This window comes from Populus euphratica, unplaced genomic scaffold (assembly GCF_000495115.2).
Source record: "Populus euphratica unplaced genomic scaffold, PopEup_1.0 scaffold3.1, whole genome shotgun sequence".
Classification (NCBI taxonomy): domain Eukaryota; kingdom Viridiplantae; phylum Streptophyta; class Magnoliopsida; order Malpighiales; family Salicaceae; genus Populus; species Populus euphratica.
The window spans coordinates 5197455-5217103 of NW_011499847.1; the positions used below are offsets into that span (position 1 = coordinate 5197455).

At 37.5% G+C, this 19649-nt stretch overlaps 2 protein-coding genes across 6 annotated transcripts; one reads left to right on the forward strand and one right to left on the reverse strand.

The window, feature by feature from the left end:
• The first annotated feature begins 4837 nt into the window (after window positions 1-4837).
• LOC105109818 (transcription factor GTE7-like) lies at window positions 4838-7372 on the forward strand. 3 transcript variants are annotated; one of them, XR_839337.1, is made up of 4 exons: window positions 4838-6412; window positions 6518-6719; window positions 6806-6948; window positions 7055-7372. XR_839337.1 is itself a non-coding variant. In XM_011004654.1 (3 exons), exons 1-3 carry the CDS (start codon window positions 5027-5029, stop codon window positions 6856-6858), a joined length of 1644 nt encoding a protein of 547 aa, XP_011002956.1. In that variant the 5' UTR covers window positions 4839-5026; the 3' UTR covers window positions 6859-7372. The 3 variants fall into 3 exon arrangements, 1 of the variants encoding a protein (XP_011002956.1); XR_839333.1 differs by having other exon boundaries at window positions 4839-6412; window positions 6518-6722; XM_011004654.1 differs by having other exon boundaries at window positions 4839-6412; window positions 6518-6722; window positions 6806-7372.
• A 3141-nt stretch (window positions 7373-10513) lies between these two features.
• On the reverse strand, window positions 10514-17688 carry LOC105109835 (DNA polymerase V-like). Of its 3 annotated transcripts, none has more exons than XM_011004684.1 (9): window positions 17548-17688; window positions 16616-17261; window positions 15754-15879; window positions 15474-15671; window positions 15022-15264; window positions 13801-14925; window positions 13044-13328; window positions 12137-12590; window positions 10514-11742 (listed from the first exon to the last, which is right to left on the reverse strand). In XM_011004684.1, the coding sequence occupies exons 2-9, from the start codon at window positions 17237-17239 to the stop codon at window positions 10883-10885; spliced, it is 3915 nt and encodes a 1304-aa protein (XP_011002986.1). In that variant the 5' UTR covers window positions 17240-17261; window positions 17548-17688; the 3' UTR covers window positions 10514-10882. The 3 variants fall into 3 exon arrangements, with proteins under 3 accessions (XP_011002986.1, XP_011002970.1, XP_011002978.1); XM_011004668.1 differs by having other exon boundaries at window positions 16616-17266; XM_011004676.1 differs by having other exon boundaries at window positions 16616-17272.
• Window positions 17689-19649: the final 1961 nt, after the last annotated feature.

Below are 19649 nucleotides of genomic sequence, written 5' to 3' on the forward strand. Positions count from 1 at the left end.
CGCCTCCCGTCATGGCGCCTCCTCAATATTATGCACCACCACCACCACCGCAACGGAAAGTAGGCTTTCTAGAGGGATGGTATGCTTTCTACATTTATTTTCACTCTGAATGTTTGCTACATCCACAGACTCTGTAGCTTGTCATGTTGATGATCTAAAGATTGTTCTTTTTATGGTGTATGTGTTGCAGTCTTGCAGCTTTATGTTGCTGCTGTCTCTTGGATGAGTGTTGCTGTGACCCTTCAGTTGTACTTGTCACCTAATGACGCCTGTGATTATACGGCACAAAGAATGGATGTTTTATATTAGGACACATGTAAGGGTCTTTGTTGATTATATAAAACTATTGATTGATGAGTATGCGATATTTTTCGCTATCTTTTATTGATCATGGTGGATCTTTCTAGTACATGTTTGTGCTAAGGATTTAGAGCTCTGGCACATCCAAGATGTAGTTTTTTCATCCACTTCTTACCATTATAATTAATACCAGATGGCACACTCTTTTGCACATGGATTAACAGCAGGAGTGGTAGAATTTAGATGTAACTGACGTATACTCACTATCTGAATACTCAGCATGAATAGCTCAGAAGTTGTTCTGTAGTATGCTAGGAATCAACCATGAGCTTTATGAACATCGCAGAATCAAATAACCTATCGTGTAGCAGTTTGTGGTTAATTCGTAAGGCCAAGCCCGCTCCCCGGCAAAATAAAAACTTGGCAAAGCATACTGCCGTAGATTTACTTCAATAAGAATCTGAAGGGCCAAGATGAACCAACTGGCCGGCCAAATCCAATATGGAAAGCAATAGCCTTGAGCCTTATCATCGGCAACAAGCACCTTAATTTGAATGTAGGATATATCAGTAGCATTTCTAGATTTAGAATTATAGTTCTGTTTTGAAAAGTGACAACATACAAACACTTCCAGATTTTCATTCCAAATAATGGTACCAAGGGATTGAGTACTGTGCAATGTGTTTCCGCTCTAATGTAATAAAGTAACTTCCACCACCTGTGACCTCAATAGCTTTCAAGGATTTGTTGCCATATAAAGTTTCTGATCTTTAATTAGACTAGACTAACGCTGCTGTAATATATTTTACGTTTATCCTGTATTATTAGCACCTTATCTATAATTCTGAACTTCGGCCATCATATCCAACCTTAAAACAGAGAGCCAGCAGGAAGGCGATAAGCCTCTGCTAAAAAATGTATGTGTTCAACCTTAATGGAATAGCAGTCCAAGTGTATTTTAAAAGCTGATCATAAGTGGTCTCCTATAGTCCAAGTGCATTGTACATATAAAATTTTGGACGTCTTCATCAAATCCAGAACAAACGGGGTTGAAAAGAAAAACAGATTCTGAATGTAAACAACTACATTGCTCACAAGCCTTTCCTACGAGTACTATCCTCCATTAGACAGAGTTAATCCCCACTTTTAGTATTGCCTGGATTGCTATCTCTGCATCCATCAGGGTAGGGTTCCTACGAGTACTATCCTCCATTAGACAGGGTTAATCCCCACTTTTAGTATTGCCATCTCTGCATCCATCAGGGTAGGTTGCCAGAGCACTATCCAATTCACCTCTAGCAACTTCCTGCGGATTCCTGCAAATGACAGCAGAATTTCTGGGTGTCAGAATATTAAAAATCTCGAAAAATTTCCGCTTTCCTTGCTCTCCATCCTTAGATAGGGTCTCAGTATATACAGCGTTTGTTGTATATACTGAACAGAAAAGTAAACTTTTTTATTGTAGTTGCAGCAGAACACACTTACTCTATTGAATTTCAATACGATTATTTATACAATAAGGAAAAACAGAATTACAAGATATTCTCCTAGCATATCTGATTTTCTGTTACATGGAACAAAAAGAGCCATTAGAATAGCAACAGTAAACAAACTCAGATTCTGCTGAGATTTTATTTTACTTCTAGACAACGTTTAATGCTTGTGGTGGCTGCACAAGAATTTTGTTGAACCAAATGAATTGTGCATAGCACTTCGTTGGTGTGAAACTAAAACAGCACAAACACGGCACTAAATATGTGGTTGTGATTCAGAAACCTCCTTACCTGAGAGAGAGGAAAAGAAAGAGAATTGTTTGAGGAAGTGGGGTTATCTTCTTTGTATAGACAACTCAACTAACATGAAGTTTGGAGCAGCAAACTTGTGACAATTTCGTCTATGCCCTAGACCGATGTATAAAATCTAATCATGAGGGCCCTGGAAAGGGAACCAAATGTCACGGGACGAATTTATTGTTCTATCACCATTGCCATTGTACATACGGCTCTCCTCATTGAAGAAACAGTAAAAGAAAGCCAGCAGAAGAAAGGACCCTTTTTCTCCAGCTTAGACAAATTCACCAAATTTGGGCTGAAAAAGAATTGTGTAGCATTCTCTGGTGGCTGTATTGAGTTCATCAAGAGAGTTTAAAAATGGAAGAAAATAATATCGTTGTAGCTGCTTCTACCTTTTTTTCCCTGCACAATATTAGAAATGATAATTTCATTTGAATTTGATGAATATTTTATAGACGGTTAATATTGATAATAATGACAAAATTGGATTTTGAAACGTGTTGTGGATGCTGCTCTATCAAACAATATCCGACTGAAATTTATTATATCTATGAAGTTAATTAAAATTACAACACTATCATTAGCTATATATAAGAGTTTAGGGTTCCAGGAGAGAAATAAACAAAGGAGGCCTCGAAGAGAAATGGGCTTTTAGTCTTCAATTACCTGAAACTTCTTCCAAGCTAAGCGATGCTAATCCCAAGAATCTCCGAAGCCTGATCCCCAACCTGGGCCGCCCAATCAAAATTCTCAAATTCCTGTGTCTCACAGCCATTTTTATATTAGAATTTTTTCTGGTCCTATAAATGGTCATCGACGATCTCCTCTCATACTTATTATCTGACTTGCCAAAATATTATTAGATTGTATTATTGTGGTTGTTTTTGGATTTGAAATCAGATAGCTGATTGGCATTCTATTTTTTTTTCCCGAAAAGTGTGTTTTTGATTTGAAAAAAAATATTAAATTGAATTTTTTAATGATTTTAAAATAAAAAAATACTTTTAAAACATATCCTTTATCATAATACTAACCACGAACTAGTTCGAGTTCCAATCTAGACTCCATGTCTTCTTTGTACAATGATGTTGTTTTGTCGCTCCTTATTCACCATTGAACTTGTTATTGCTATGTTTTGCTATAATTTTGTTGCCGCTGCTTCTTATACTACAATCATTGTTTTTTGTTCTCTCTCGTAGACTCTCCATTTTGTCTTCGAATGACTGTAATATCTAAATGGTGTTGCTGTTGCTGCTTGTGGTGGTTCGGATATTGGGTAGTACAGTGGATATTTAACACCTGACCTCGGATTTAAGGATTAAAAAAACTATATTATCAGGTAGTAGATTAAATATATATAATAAAATATTAAAAGAGGTAATTCAATTAGTTAAATTTTGAGTTTATTTTTTAAAATTTTTTAATTTAAGTTTTACTAATCTTAAAATTATTAAAAACTTATATGATTATGATATATAAAATTATTCTAGATACAAACAAGTTTTTTTTTTATATATATATATATATAGTAATTTTAAGTTTAAGTTCAAAGGGAATAGTAACATAATAAAATATATAAAAATTCAATATAATATTTATTTGATAAAATAACTTTAAAATTTGAAAAGTAAAATTAAAAGCAAAGCCCGCCCGCATGTACTTATAACATTATGTACACAGCATGTTTTATAAAGACCAATGTGAAACATGATGGACCAGTACACAGCATGTTTTATAAAGACCAATGCGAAACATGATGGATTCCAAAGTACCATGTATGAAATTCCAAGTTCCCTCCAAAACAAATGCAATGGCAAAGAAGAGGCATTTCTAAATTTTCACTCTCCCTCCAAAACACAACTGGACCATCCTGGATCTTATGAGATCCTCGCCGCTACTTTTTTATTGTTATTATCCACTTTAAAGAAATGCTATGCCGATTTGCCTGAATCCATACATCGATTCTTATTTCTTGTGCGAACAACTCACTTAATGATTACAACTTCCGGAAATAAAATCCAGCTTTTGATATCTGCACGAGCAAGGGTGATTCTATAATTCAACACGTGTTTGTCTTTGCAGTTAACAAATATTATTGAATTTTTTTATTTTTAAATATGTTTATGTTAAAATTAATTCTAAAAAATAAAAAATATTTAAAAAATTAAGTATTATTACACTGCTTAGAAATAATTGAGGTGCAGTTAAACTTTTTGACAGGACTAAAAAACCGCATGTTTTTAACTTTTACAAAAAATTATTTTGTGCTATAAAAAATTATACATAAAAGAAATTGAAACTCTCCTCCCTGCACTTCATTCCCAGACAAGCACTAAAATAAAAACGTCACCCCAGCTACCCCAATCATTCTCCCCTCCCCCGCAAACATAAATTTACTCAATTACCCTCATAGGCATTCGGTATCATCACATTCGCGTCAGCTTCTCACTTACGCCGGACAACCCAGTTGGCTTTCCTCCACGTCATCACCCGCCTGGCCCCCACCTAGAAAAACCCTAAATTCACGACAAATTCAATCCAAATTCACACCAAATCACAATCACAATCAGACGCATCTAAACACCACCACGTGTCCTTGATATCAAATCCTCACCATCAATGCCAGGTCAGTCGGTCGGTTTTATGGGCAGCAAATCAAGAAACAAAATTAAAGTCAATGGCCCTGATCTTGCCCGTAACATCTTCGGGCAGATCTCATCGCCTTTAAGAACCAACCCTCGCTTCCTATCTTCCTCGCTCTAAATCAATCCCTCACAAACCCTAACTCTTCACGTTTATTAGATTTTTTTTTGGGTTTCCGATTATATTTTTTATAGCGCGTGGAGGTTAAAATCCCGGCAACGCGTGTAACTCACGCCCTCTTGATTCATGTTAATTTCTCACCGGAGATCCACCGGAATCGAACCGGATTCATGGCGTCAGCTGTGTTAGCGAACCGGAACGAACCGAATTGGACGCAGCCACAGCCACGTGGTGGTGGAGCTAAATTCATGGGCAAAATCCCTTTCTCCAACCCTAACCCTAAGTTCTCCAAAAAACGCCAATTTCAGCCACCTCAACCACCACAAATCCCCGACGTTGATGAATCTCCTTCCGCCGCTTCAGATGACGCGTCTTCTATCAACCGCCGTCCACAGAACAATCACCACGACTTCAACACCGGAGGATACGTGTCGTTCAATGTTAGCTCGTATTCTAAGAAAGAACTAATCGAGCTTAAAAGTCGATTAGTTTACGAGCTTGAAAAGATCCGAGAGTTGAAAAACAGAATCGAATCCTCTGATTTCCACATCGGACAACCCAGCTCCAACTTCAGTAGCAAAAAGCAAACCTCTACAAACAAGAAAGTATCCGGCAACAAGCGGCAGTTTCCGGCCCCTTCAAATTTTAACAATTTTAAGCGATCAAGTCCAGATAATGCCCAATTGATGAAGAATTGCCGCCAAATTCTGTCGAAATTGATGAAGCAAAAATTAGGGTATATTTTTAATACTCCAGTTGATGTTGTGGGTTTGCAATTGCATGATTACCATGATATAATCAAGAATCCGATGGATTTAGGAACGGTGAAGTCAAATTTGAGCAAGAATTTGTATGAATCGCCAAGGGATTTCGCTGCTGATGTTAGATTGACATTTACTAATGCCATGAAGTATAACCCTAAGGGTCATGAAGTTTATATTCTTGCCGAGCAGTTTTTTACAAGATTTCAGGAGTTGTATAGGCCGATTAAGGAGAAGGTGGGTGAGGATGGTGAAGAGGAGGAGAATGATCTAGTTCAAGAAGTGCAAGCGAGTTCTTGGGATCATATTAGAAGAGAGCCAGAGAGGGTTAGTAAAATCGATGGTGATTTTATGCCAGTTACAGAGAAATCTGATCCAATTGGGCAGCAGGAGCAGCCAACCGGGATGAATCAAAACCCTAATTCCGTGAGGACGCCTTCACCAATGAGGGTGCCGCAAGTGAAGCCGTTGAAGCAACCAAAGCCGAAAGCAAAGGATCCAAATAAGCGAGAGATGAATCTTGAAGAGAAGCACAAGCTAGGTGTTGGTTTGCAGAGTCTGCCACAAGAGAAAATGGAGCAAGTTGTGCAGATTATCAGGAAGAGGAATGGGCATTTGAGGCAAGAGGGTGATGAGATTGAGCTTGATATTGAGGCTGTTGATACAGAGACGTTGTGGGAGTTGGATCGGTTTGTGACTAATTACAAGAAGATGGTTAGCAAGATTAAGCGGCAAGCTTTGATGGGTATTAACAGAAATGCGGGTGCTGCTGCTATCAGTGAAGGCAATAATAAGGTATATGATTTGTCTTAGTTTTCTATTATGGCATTGTTTTCATTTCATTTCTGTTTTGTATTTGTAGAGCTTGAATGGCTTACTATTGGGTGTTCAATTGAGTAGGATGTACCTGGAAATGATAGAATGGAGGTGGTAAATGAGGCAAAGAAGCCAAAGAAAGGGGACGTTGGGGATGAAGATGTTGACATTGGCGATGAGATGCCAATGAGTAGTTTTCCTCCAGTGGAGATTGAGAAAGATAATGGACATGCAAGTAGCAGTTCCAGTAGCTCCAGTAGTTCGAGTGATGATTCTTCATCTTCAAGTGGTACGACTCAATTCTGATGTTTGGAGCCTAATTTAAGAGAGTTTGTTTTGTTGCAGAAGTGCTAATCTTGAATTAAACTGCAGATTCTGATTCAGGGAGTTCTTCAGGGAGTGATTCAGAGGATGCACATTCATGATGATATCTTATTGGAGTTGAATGAATTCTGGATTGCTTTAAAGCTTTCCAGGTGTGTCTTTGAAGTACCTTGAAATGGGTTGTGGATGAGGTATGTGGCGATTCACTTGATGCGTGGAGTTGCTGTTGAAAACCCAAATTTTTCATTTCAGTAGTAGACTGATGGAGTTCTATGGATTCCCTTTCTTTGTGTACAGGGAACAATTGTGTTGGGTTGCGTCTTGGAGAGGTAAATTTGATGGAGGTGGGAGTGGCTTTGTATTGGCTGGGGACTGAAAGCTTTTGCAATTTGTGTAAAAAGATGAAGGAAATAGTAGAAATCAAGGTTGTAGGTTAGGATGGTAGGAAAAGCAGTGAAAAAGTAGAGTAGATGGTTAGAGAGGTGGTTGAATCACTTTTGTACACATTACAGCACCTAATACATGGATTTTTATTAGTAAATGCCCTCTTCTTCCTCTTGGTTTTTACCATTGAACAACTGATGAACCATGAACAAGCACGTAGCCTCCTTTCCCCAGATATTAAGCATTTTGTACAAGCGAGCAGCGGAGGCAAAAAAGTACTTCACCAGCTCCTCCTATAGCAAGTGTTGCACACTAGGGATCTCGGAAAGTGAGTTGTGAGTGCTTTCCTTCTTTCCTTGACCGGAAAGATTGGAAGCAAAGCAAATATCCCATCTCTCTCTCTCTCTCTCTCTATATATATATATATATATATATATATATATATAAATGTTTTGTTAAACGGACCATTTGGGAGCGTATGCCATGCAAATATATTTTTGAGGGAGACGAACTGATGAAAGCAAGCAAGCATGTGAAATTTAGGTGTGCCAGATATGAAGAAGGGCTGGATGGGGGGGAAAAAGTGTCAGCCACGCGGGTGGCTTTAATTAATTAATAATCACGCCGCCTAATGGAAAAGGTTTGATCCGGCCGTGTATTTCATCTGGCCAATGCAAGCCCCGTTTGAACGTGACAAATTTGTGCATTTCTTAATTTACTGAGCGGACAGACCAAATTCAAAGCCCCCCACGCCTTGTATTAAGATAATTGAGAGGAGCAAGTGAGGCTCTGTCTTAATGGTGGGAGGGGTTTGTCTCTTTCTTTTATATCTGGATTCGAAACATCCCACATAAATAAAAAAAATTGAGAGGAATTGCTGGCCTTTCAAGCCTTTGTCAGAAAGAGATAGGATTCTCTTCTCTCGTCTCTCTGTTTTAATGCTCTGTTTTTTCTAATGGCTAATATGAGGGACCCAGTCTTCTTTTAGCAAAGCATAGAATTAGTTGTAAACTGAGTAACGTGGAGATCCTTCTATAGATAGGTCAGTATACATTTTAAAATTATTGGTTGTTTTGTAAAATATTTTTTTAAAAAAATATATTAAAATAATACATTTTTAAAAATTTATTTTTTATATTATTATATAAAAAATTTAATTAGAAGTAAAATAAAAAAATTTAAATTTTATTAAAAAAATAAGTTGAGACTCATTAATAATCACCCTTCAAGTCTCTCTACCTCGAGATAAACTCTATAGATATTAAGAAGAAACTGTCTCTTGAACGGCATGTTTCGAACTTTCAAATTTAATGAAATTTAAAATTAATTTCAGTGTAAAAAATTATATAATTTAATCTCTAAAAATAATATAAAAATAAATTAAAGGTCAACCTTAATTTACTTTTTTAAAAAAATGTTAAGACTAACTTTTTAAAATGCTTATTTATCAAAAAACAATTAGGGAATTTTGAAGAAGGGAGCAAGGATAATATAAAAAACAAAATTAATTAAAATTTATCTTTTTAAAAAATATAAATTTAATTTATTTATCAACTCAATTCAAACTAAAAATTTATAATTAAATTAAATTATAATAAAAAAATGATTCTAAACGACAACACTAGTAAAAACTTAATAGAATAAAATAAAGAGACTTGACCAGCAGAAGATAGATTTGAATACATCAAATTGATAAAATGAAGATCCATGAAAGAAACGCCACTGATATATAAGACCCCCTCACTATTAAATGTCCATTTCAATCATCTAAAAGACTCGAAAGATCAATTTTCCCAAGCAAAAGTTGGAATTTCGTGTTTCGCCAGTAACTTGGAAGACACCCCACCATCACCCACTATTCTTTCTAAAATAATCAAGCGTTAAGAGCATATTTAATTTTATATTTTAAAAATATTTTTTTAAAAAAATGAAATTTTATTATTTGTTTTATTGTTTTTATATTATTTTAATGATATTAATATTAATTTTTTTAAAAAAATGAAATTTTATTATTTGTTTTATTATTTTAATGATATTAATATTAATTTGTTTTTAAAAAATTATTTTAATATATTTTTAAACAAAAAATATTTTAAAAAATAATTATAAACACACTCTAAAGGCTATAAACAACAAGGATAGACTGGTGAGAGTGAGAGAGAGAGGAGGAACGGAATAATTGGGCGTTTCAAATTGAAGTTAGCAATTTTACTGATAGAAAAGAAGGGTTAGTTAAACCGTCGATTTAAGGAAGCAGTAGTTCATTGTGGTTACGTTGAGTTTTTTCACTTGATAAGCAAATCGCAATTATTTTAACAAATGAAGTTTCCTCCCTCTAATCACTCGCCAGTAAACTTTTCACGAGGAAGTTTCTATGAACTCTGGCAAGTTGCTTTCAAGATCACGTAAGCCCCCCTCGAGATATTTCCTAGTAAAACCTAGTCTGAAAATGACCTCACCAACACAAATGACATTCTCAGAAACGCTCTTTTCATTTGATGTCATGCTGCTATCTTTTTCTTCCTTTTCTTTTCTTTGTTTAGGGAAGGGACACACTCTTTTTTTTTTTTTATTAACGTGGGTGTCCGGGCCAGCTTACGCGCACCACAACTAATTCTACGATCCACTAAACATCCTGTAAGCCCAGTGGACAGGTAAGGCACCGCGAGGGTGACAGGCGTACCACACAAAGAGGAGCCAGCAGACATAGGAAGGAAACCACTCACCAGCCTCACTGCCACTAGGATTCAAACCGAAGTTCGAAAGAAGACGAGCAGCGCCTTACGCCACTGAGCTACAAGCTGCTTGGTAGAGACACACCCTTTAATAAAACCATGGATGGTGATTCTTGTCAAGACATGCTACCAAGAAAGCAGCATCCCCCAACAACGGATTCTGGGAAGCGCTTTAACCATCTCCAGCTTGGTAAATTAAATGCATCTAACGCAGTTGAAAGGATTTATTTTACGTGGGACCTTGACAAGTCAGAGCCAATGACTGATTACTCCCTCTCACATAATTGAAGTTGAAGCAAACATGTTAATGTTGTGGCGAGCACAACTACATAAATAAACCAGTGGGCATTACTCTTCTCCAAACCACTCTGTAAATTCGAGGGCTGCCTGCTGCTTCAACCACTACGCCGGCGAAGACTTGGCAGTGAGCCGGAGATAACCCGGGTTGAAGTCAATTCATGTACTAGCAGAGAGGATCCTCGTAACCTTTTTGTCTCCCTGTGCTTGCCATATTCTAGCAACTTGTTATTCGGCAACTTTACAAACATGTCAAGCAATTTTTTAAAATATCCAAACCCATCAACAAGATTGAAACGTCAACATCATGCTAGCAAGTTTCCACCGCAGACGCAGAAAGTAGATAACTTAAATAACGATGAGATAGCACGTTTGTGTTCGACAAAAATGGCAAAGGATTTTCACCCTCTCAAGTTTTCGTTGATTGAACTTTTTCCTATACGAAAACAAATTAATACTCCGTCTTCGTTTAAAAAGAACCTCTAGAAAAAACAGCTAACGATAGCTTTAAATAGTCATATCAATAGATAACTTGATGATGCTGGACACCAAGCAACCATCACAAAGAAAATTCTGCAAGAAAAGTTCATTCTCCAAACTATTTCAAGCAAACAATCCTGAATAAATACTTTGGGCATGTTTGAATGGAACAAGAGCTGGAAAAAGTGTCGAGGGCTTTGGCACTATGAAGCCCTATCAATTATTGTAGTTATCTCTCGATCTTCTTGAAATTGAGATAAAGCTCTCCAAGTTGAGATTCACAAGCAGCTTCAGCTTCTGGGGCTAGATATTTAAGAAATGATTTGGTTAGGTCATACGTTGACACATACCGGAAGACCTTACCACAAAACTTGCGTGCTTCAGCCCGCCTTGATGGTTTTTCTGGCATATTTGTTGCCAATTCCTTTATCAGATGACTGAGTTTTTGCAGATGATTTTTCAAGACTTTCTTTGATGCATTGCGATTACTTTCATCATTACCAGAAGAAACCATTGACTTCAATATTTCTATTACTAGATCAAGTGCTTCAACTCGACGAAACTCCAACTTTGCACTGCTACATTTCTCCAAAAGGAAACCAAAGAGATGGTGCCCAATCCATGGCCTTCTTCGAAATATTTCTGTCAAAAAATCAGATTTTATTTGAGATGTCTTACTCTCAAAATATCGCGCCAGTTCACCCTTGAAAATATCAATAACCCCCTGTAGTTCACACTCTGAAAAACTTCTGGCACCAATAATTTTCAGAATCCAAAAGGTTGAATCCTGAGCAAGGGAAACAATCATTTTGTGTCGATTCCACATGGCCGACTGTTTTTTCTTGGATAAATTACCAGCAGATTTCTTTCTCTTTAATGGCTTTGATGCCAACTTTAAGTTCTTTTCCAACAAAGATTCAAGAGTGGGTAGTTGCACAGCATCACCCCTTGGGAAGTCCTTCGCTTTTAATATCTTCTTTTGCAAAATTCCCCATATTCGCTGTCCAAGCTGCTCACTGATTTCTGCAGTCTGAGGGTTAACAAATGCCCGAGCCAAGTTCAAGTACACCATCAGAACCTCAGGCTTGGCTGTAGAATGAAGACAACAAGAAAGCACAAATGAGGATGCAGTTTTTTAATAAAAGGTCTTCCAGAGAAAGTAAGGCAAGACAGACTTTCTAAAATTGCAACATAATGTGGAAATAAATAATTCTTGCAACTGAGACTGGAGATTCTGCCGACACAGCCAAAAAAGAAGCTTGCCAAACCCCAGCTCCAGGCAAGAAATACCATTTAGCATTTCTGACAAGTCATTAACAACAACCAATGTTGTATATAAATGAATGATTCCTTTCTCATTGATCCAAAGCCACCGCTAAATCTAGTCTTGAGAGAATTATTAGGAATTTATGAATTATGCTAGAACAAACAAAAGGCTAACTCGCATATCCCAGATAATTTAACACAAGACACAAATGCTTACCTGGATTTTCATGTAGGTAAACCTCCAGCAATGAAAGGACACGAAGTTTGAACAAAACAAGCTGGGATTGAGCGGTTTCACCTCCAGCCTGATTCTTTCTATCTTTGAAAATCTGGGCAAGATAAGCATCCATCCGGAACATTGCATCATCATCCATTCCTCCATCAGAATCATCAGACAGCTCTTTGCCAGCTTCTTCAACCTCAGCCACTGCCTCAGAGTCATCGGTCTGTTCTTCATCCTCACCTGTTTCGCCTGTCTCAGCTTCATCCATTTCTTCTTCTCCTTCACCTTCTTCTTCTACTTCTTCAATACCAAGAAAATCTTCATCGTCATCATCTCCATCATCTCTACCTTCTTCCCGATGTCTAGGTGGCTTCAAATCTTTCTTAATGACACGCAACATCCGAAGAAGTCCATCGTTGGTCACATCATTACAGAAGTACTTAAAAACCTAAAAACATAAAATTGTTACCAGACTTAATATCATGTTGTTGATGGGAATCCATGTACAAGAAGAGACATTGTTAGCAACCCTTCACTCTAACCAAATTGACTTCTTCCCTACATAAGTTGTGAAACAAAGATTACACATGACATGGACAATGATTTTTGAAAGCAATTCATACTCGACTAACAGTTGAGCTATTCAATCTGGACTCGGCCAACTGCATCATTCCAATAGCAAGTTGAATTTCCGAAATTCTCAAAAACAATCACAAAGAACTAATGTATCAACATGTAGAAACCACATATGATTACTCAAGAGCTTACCCTGTCATGAAAGTACTATAAAACTTTATTATAGGATGTGCACTGTAAAGCAAAATTAAGGTTGGGGACATATAGATATGCAACATCCATGTGCAAATACAAATGCAAATTAACCTTCCACTACTGCACACACCTGCTCAATAGCAGAGCGCAAGGGAGCTGATGACTGAGGTAACAATGAAAGGAATGTATCCACAAGGACATCCATTAACTTAGGATCTGCATCATTATCCAACTCCTCTTCTCCTGAGTCAAGAAGATCAGAAGCTGCAAAAGCTTTCTTACAACATATAATAAGTTCAGATGCAGCTTCTGAGAATTCTCCAGGTCGAAGGAGTACTTGAAGCAGCAACTGGATCAGCAAGAACCTCATTGCATGCAATTTATTTGCTTCAGCACCAATTACACAATTTTTTTCCTGCATAATTAAAACATTTTAAAAGTTGGATTGATTAAAAAGCTGATAAAGTAACAGCTGGGATGTTTGAGAACACGAGTAAATAAATATAATTTGCTAGCATTTGAAACTCGAGCAAAAATACCAGTTCTCAAAGAACTCATAATAATGCAAGGGAAAGCAATTATTGGCAGACTCAATAAGGAACAGTCCTATGTATAAATATAATTTGCTAGCATTTGAAACTATTCTCAAAAATACCAGTCCTATGTAAGGCAAAGCCCATGCTGAAAAAACCACAGGTAAAAACAATCTGATTCATATCCAAAGGTTCCCTCCAGTCATTCGATTTTAAAGTGTAATCAAGACATACATCATATCTGTTATTTGAGGATTCAGCATGCATCCCAACTCTAAAATCAGAACCAATTTGATGTCCATATTCAAATGTAAGAATAATTAGAGTTGCTGAAAGCAAGAACACAAAGCTTACCTCTCTGGAAAGCCTAGTTTCCATTTCTTGCAATTTTTCAATGGCCTTTTCATCGTCATCACTCAAAGATCGAAAAAGAGAAACCGAAGGAATGTTACGTAGTGTACTGAGAAAATGCATGAAGTAAGACCCAAGATCACCGTGCTCCAGGCCACTAGACAAAGAACGCAACCCCTCTATCTTTTGAGCATTTGCAAGCAGTGATTGGATCTGCTCAATGCACATTCTGCAAATAGCACTTGAGGTAGCTGCCTTTGGCCACTTAAATTTCTCCTGTAATTCAAAAGATGTCACTTCAGAGCCAAGAGATGCAGAGAACAGACCTTGAACAGCTAGAAACTTCAAAATTTCCTTCTGCACCCGAAACTTTGCTTCTGGCTCCAGCTTCAAATGTTTCAAAATACTTGGGAGGGATTCTACCACCCAAGTCTTCAAGAAATCAGAATTTGCCATTGCACCATTTGAATCCTTATCCTCGACTGAACCCATCTCTGAATTGTCATCAGTAGTCTGACTCTGGTCTGATGGTTCTTCTGAAGCATTTCCTTCATCCACAAACATGTTCATTAAATTCTGAATAAACAACATGCAACCAGATTCAGTTTTAAACTCTGTCACCAAAGCTTTAACTGTTTTTGTTTTTGTGATGCCATCAAATCTTGCATTGCTGTGTCTCTGTAAAGCTACTATAACAGCAACTCTTCTGACATCATCATTTCCAACCCAATCTGATAGCTCCTTGAGAAAATGCTGAGCAACTTTATACAGCCAAGAGTCCTTTGTCGAAAGTACATCCACCATGCATTGCACAATTTTGTGAGAGAAAACATATGGAATGAAAGAAGCGGGGAGCCTTGGGAGAAGGAGAAGCAGAATATCAAATGCCAAGTGCTTGCGATCATGCGAAGAAAGAAGAAGGGAGCCTTCGATAATAACTTCACAGAAACACCGAACACTCCTGGAAATTTCTTCTTCAGATGAGCTAGACTTGCGACTTTTTTTGTGCTTTTTTAGAGAATTAGAAGCTGACACCACATCTTCAGCTTGCATAACAATATCAGGTAAGAGAATATTTACCAGAACAGGCCATACACCATGAACTCTAGGCTGACAGAAAGTTGATTCCTGCCATTTTTGACAAACATTAACATCATGAGTAAATAATAAAACCTTTTATGACCATGAAATATTATTGTCCTGCACAAATAATTAAAGAATCACCTTCAAGCAGTTAATAATAGAGGACAAATGACCAGGCACAAAAAGTCTACTAGGGCTGAACGGATGTGGCAAAAATCTCCCAAACATTTCACTATCAATGGAAATTTTCTCCCGGATTCTCAAAGCTAAAAGCAATGCATCAGGATTTCCAGTGTCAGGATTTCCAGCATCAATACCACCTTCAAACCACTCGCGCAGTCTTGGAGCTTCAAGAATGTGATTCAGCACGGCCTCGGTTGGCAACTGCAATCACAAGACAAGGCAGTGGAGGGATCAAGGATTAAAGATCAAAGATCAAGAGACACAGGGAATTGCAAGACACGCATCCCAAGTGGGCATACAATAAGAACACCCCACCCCCCAAAACAAATAAAACTGAAAAGCCCCAAGGAAATAAAAAGGATGCAACTGTCCAAGAAAATCAATTTTCTTCATTTGTCAGAATAAGGCACCTTTTCAACCAATTCTAATATAATTGCAACAGCAGGCTCTTGCAGATATCGTTTTTTTGCTGCAAGGGAGATAAGCACATTGGTGAATTCTTTAATGATGAGGGTGTTATGATCAGAAATCCACTCTTCAGTCAGTCTTCTTGATAGGGCAAGAGCACCATAAGCAAATAACCGACCCAAAAGGCAATCTCTTATATCCTGCAGTGCCACAAAGAAGCAATCTCAGGAATAGTATGCAGAGAAGATAGCAACAGAATACAAAGGGCCAATCCTCACCCACCTGACCCTTCATTGATGAAGAAACTTCTAACAAATCAGCTATTAGTTTCAGCACTGAATCCACTTTGACACTAGGAATTGTATCAACTAACACCGTCAAGCCCAGTGCAAATCCTTGCCTTGCACACTCCAAAAAGCAAAACCAGATTATGTGATACACACAAGTTAGCCAAAAACCTCACATTATAGATAGCCCAAGTTTATAGCCACACAATGGATACTACATTCTACAGAAAAAATTATCCGATGCTTGAAAAGGTGACCATTTGACCATGTTCAGTTTACAGTAATGTTTTACAGGTTAACAACAGTCTTATCCAGCTCACGTGAGATCTAAGTGCCCAAACAAAGAGTTTTCACATAATGTCCAGCAAGATATAATGCCCTGAGAAACAAGAACCAGATAACGGGTGCGGTTGCATAAAATGCAGGGTCAAAAGAATAAAGCAACTATTAACATGGAGATGAGCAGGTACTGAGAAATAAGCCAATGCAACAGATACACCAAGAATGCATGTTTTATGGAATCATTCATGAGAATCAAAACCCAACAGGCATCAGACATGATTGTGCAATTAATCACACAGCATGAATGTGATAATCAAACTAAACTGATGTACCATTTTCATCAAAAAGAAAATTCTAAAAGCTGATTCAACTCCAGGAAATATTTATCCTTGATGAAATTGAACTTAAAAAACATTGTGTAAAATTTATTGTTGGATATCATGAATCAAGTTTCCATCCCCTAACAGCGTATACAGAGAGCCATAAAATTGGTTCAAAAGGGGTGAGTGTGTGCATGATACATAGCTTTCACAAAGAAGGAACAAGAGCACAGTGCGCAATTTAACCAATCATACCTCTCTTGATGAAGAAGCACCACGAACAAGCCTACGCACAGCGTATCTCACAGAAGGTGCACAATCATTCAACCCATCATCCTTCTCCGCTTCCAGTTTCAATCCACCTTCAACCACCTCCTTATTCTCCATAACTTCATATGCCTTCTGAACCTCTTGCAACTCCGTGACCAATCTCTCCACTGCACCTTCTCTCACAGATACATCCACCGATGCCAGGTCCTTAAAGACACCAATATGAAACTTCGGCAACGTCCCACTCGAGGAAGCTCCCATGTGCTCTTTACTTTCGGTAACCTTTGAATCAACATCCATTTTTTTAGTCTTCACTTCCTTACTCTCTGAAGCAGCATGCAGCCGCTCTTTATCCAATGCTTTCCTTTTCTTCCGTCTTTCCATGGGTTTCATTGAGCTAGGAATGGTAGAAAGCCCTGCTTTGGAAGCATCCCCATCCGGGGCTTTAGTCTCCTTATTCTTATCTTTCTTCATTTTCTTTCTACTTGAATTTGAACTTGCATTCTCATTACTCGTATCCTCTAATTTTGCATTCTCGATATTTGTGTCTGTATTATCTAAATCCTCAACTTCCGCTACTGAATTGGGGCTTCTTTTCTTGCTTCCCATTTAATCCAAAAAAATCAGATGTCCTTGCTAAAATTGTATACACCAAAGAAAAAATAAGTAAAATCCAGGCAAAAAAAATCGACTTAAAAATTAAGATAAAGTGGTAAGACTGAAGCTCAAGCACCAATACAAACCACTGAATTGTATTTAAAACTATATATAACAAAAAAAAAGTAACCAAATTGACACACTTTCTGGGGAAAAAAAAAGAGTTTTGAGGTTAAGTGAGCTTCAGTTGGAGAGGTAAAAGGAATGAATAGAAAGAAACCCTAATCAAGGTACATCGAGAGAGGTTATGCAACTGTTACCTATAGGGTATGGAGAGTCTCCTCCTCTTCTTCTACGTGGGATAGGGTTTTAGCGGAAATCAAAAACCCTAGCTGATTAACCACACTGTCTTTATTGTTTAAAAGAGGAGGAAGAGGTCACCGACTCGCCGTTTATTTTTCTGAACCGTTATTTAATGGGCTCCTCTTATCAAACAGTAGTGAATAGCCCGATTAGAGAACTGATATAGGCCGAGCTAGCGGCCCGTCTAATACATGGGAATGGTCTTTTAGGCAAGTTTTCTAAGTCCGTGTCATTTTCTTCTTCTTCTTTTCCTAACACCACTGGTCTACTAACACGTACGCAACTTCGATTAACTAGTAGGATTATTTTGGAAGCCTATGGAGATCTTGTGGATAAAATTTTTTATTCCATTTTGTAAATTTTTTTAATTTTGATTGAAATTCATTCCTAAAACCAAACTTTTTAAACTTCGTTCTAGTTCAAGATTGAATTTCATATTTTAATCAAGTTATTTAGAAAATAATATTATTTTAATAAAAAAATAAAAGATAATTAATTGTAACTAAGTTTTTAACAGGATTTTATAGATCACCAAATCAACCAGATTGTCCGGTCATGTCAGGTTTTTTTTTTGTTTTTTTTTCAATTCTGTCCAGTTTCAGCTTTAAATCGACTCGCCAGAAAAACATACATTGAAAAACATCCTCGAGGAAGACTACAGCACAGCTCCTTGTTCCCTCCTTTTTTTGTATCTATGAACCAAATATACAGCTGCCGTGCATGAAAACATGTCTCATACTAAACCATTTAATAGGTGATCTGGTGGTTATCTCAAGTTCAATCCTTGTAATTATTAATATAATGGATACACCACGGATTTATATAGTTATTAATATAATTTTAAAACTCGTGAAATTAATTAAAATATACATTATATACACAAATTATCCGATCATCCAAATAGATATACACAAACTGCCGGAACACCCACGACCACCCACCTTAATAAAAAAAAATCTCAAAATAGTGTCCTGCTGAAGTTACAAACGCAAGCTAAACATTCATACGTTTAAGATTAAAATTCTAAAGAACATATCCGTTCCTTCACCAGACACCAACCACACTTCCATCTGTAACCACACCTCAAATTCTTTTTTGCAGCTTGTTTTTATGACGGAAAACCAGTCCATCACATAAAAAATTAACTTTGATTGAAATGGCTTTCAGTGTTTTCATGGCACGCCCAGTAGACAACTCATCACATAGCATTAGCACATCTCTAATTAACGAAACAAACATCACTCGGCTAATAACCACAATTAACAAAATAAGCCATTAGTATCACTACGACCATGACCGAAAGTAAAATACTCAATTTCACAAGTTTTATAACAGCATAGTCATTTCAATTAAAATAAAAAAGAAAAGAGAAAGACCAAATTGGTCGCTTGGAATTGGTTGGCAAAGTCAAATTGATTTGGCCTCCATGACGCTCTTGATTGGGGGAGCGTAGAGAGAGTAAACAACGGCCTGTCGTTTGGCGACATCAAGCTGGGTCTTACCATCGGAATAGGCAGCGGAGATGGCCAACGAGTCGGTTAGGTTTTGGTTTTGACGGAAGGCGTCGATAGTGCGTCGTTTAGTGTACTCTCTGATGTTGTAATCGCAGAACTGACGGGCTGTGCGTAGAAGAGAACGATACAGATTGAGGATTTGGCCTCTTGAGATAGCAGCTGATGCCATATCAAATCCAGTCAATCTAAGGATTTGCTAGGGTACAGAGACGAATAGGTTTTCTTTCTCCTGCTCTTGTTCCCTTTCTGTGCGGCGAACTCTATTTGTGGTGCTCAAAGAGAGAGGAAAAAACGAGACCACGGTTTGTTCCAGGCCATTAAACATATGAGCCCATTTAGGCTAAAGAAAGCCCAGTCCAGTAGCCTGTCTGAAATATAGGAGAGGGTTAAAAGTGTTTACCGGGCCCATTCTCATCTACTCTTTTTTTTTATCCATCTTCTTTAGGTTATTTGATTTTGACCCCGTTAGAAACTCGGGTCGGGTTAAGGTTTATGCTGAGTTTGAATCGCTTCGAGCTGGCAAGACTACAATTCTTGATGGAAAA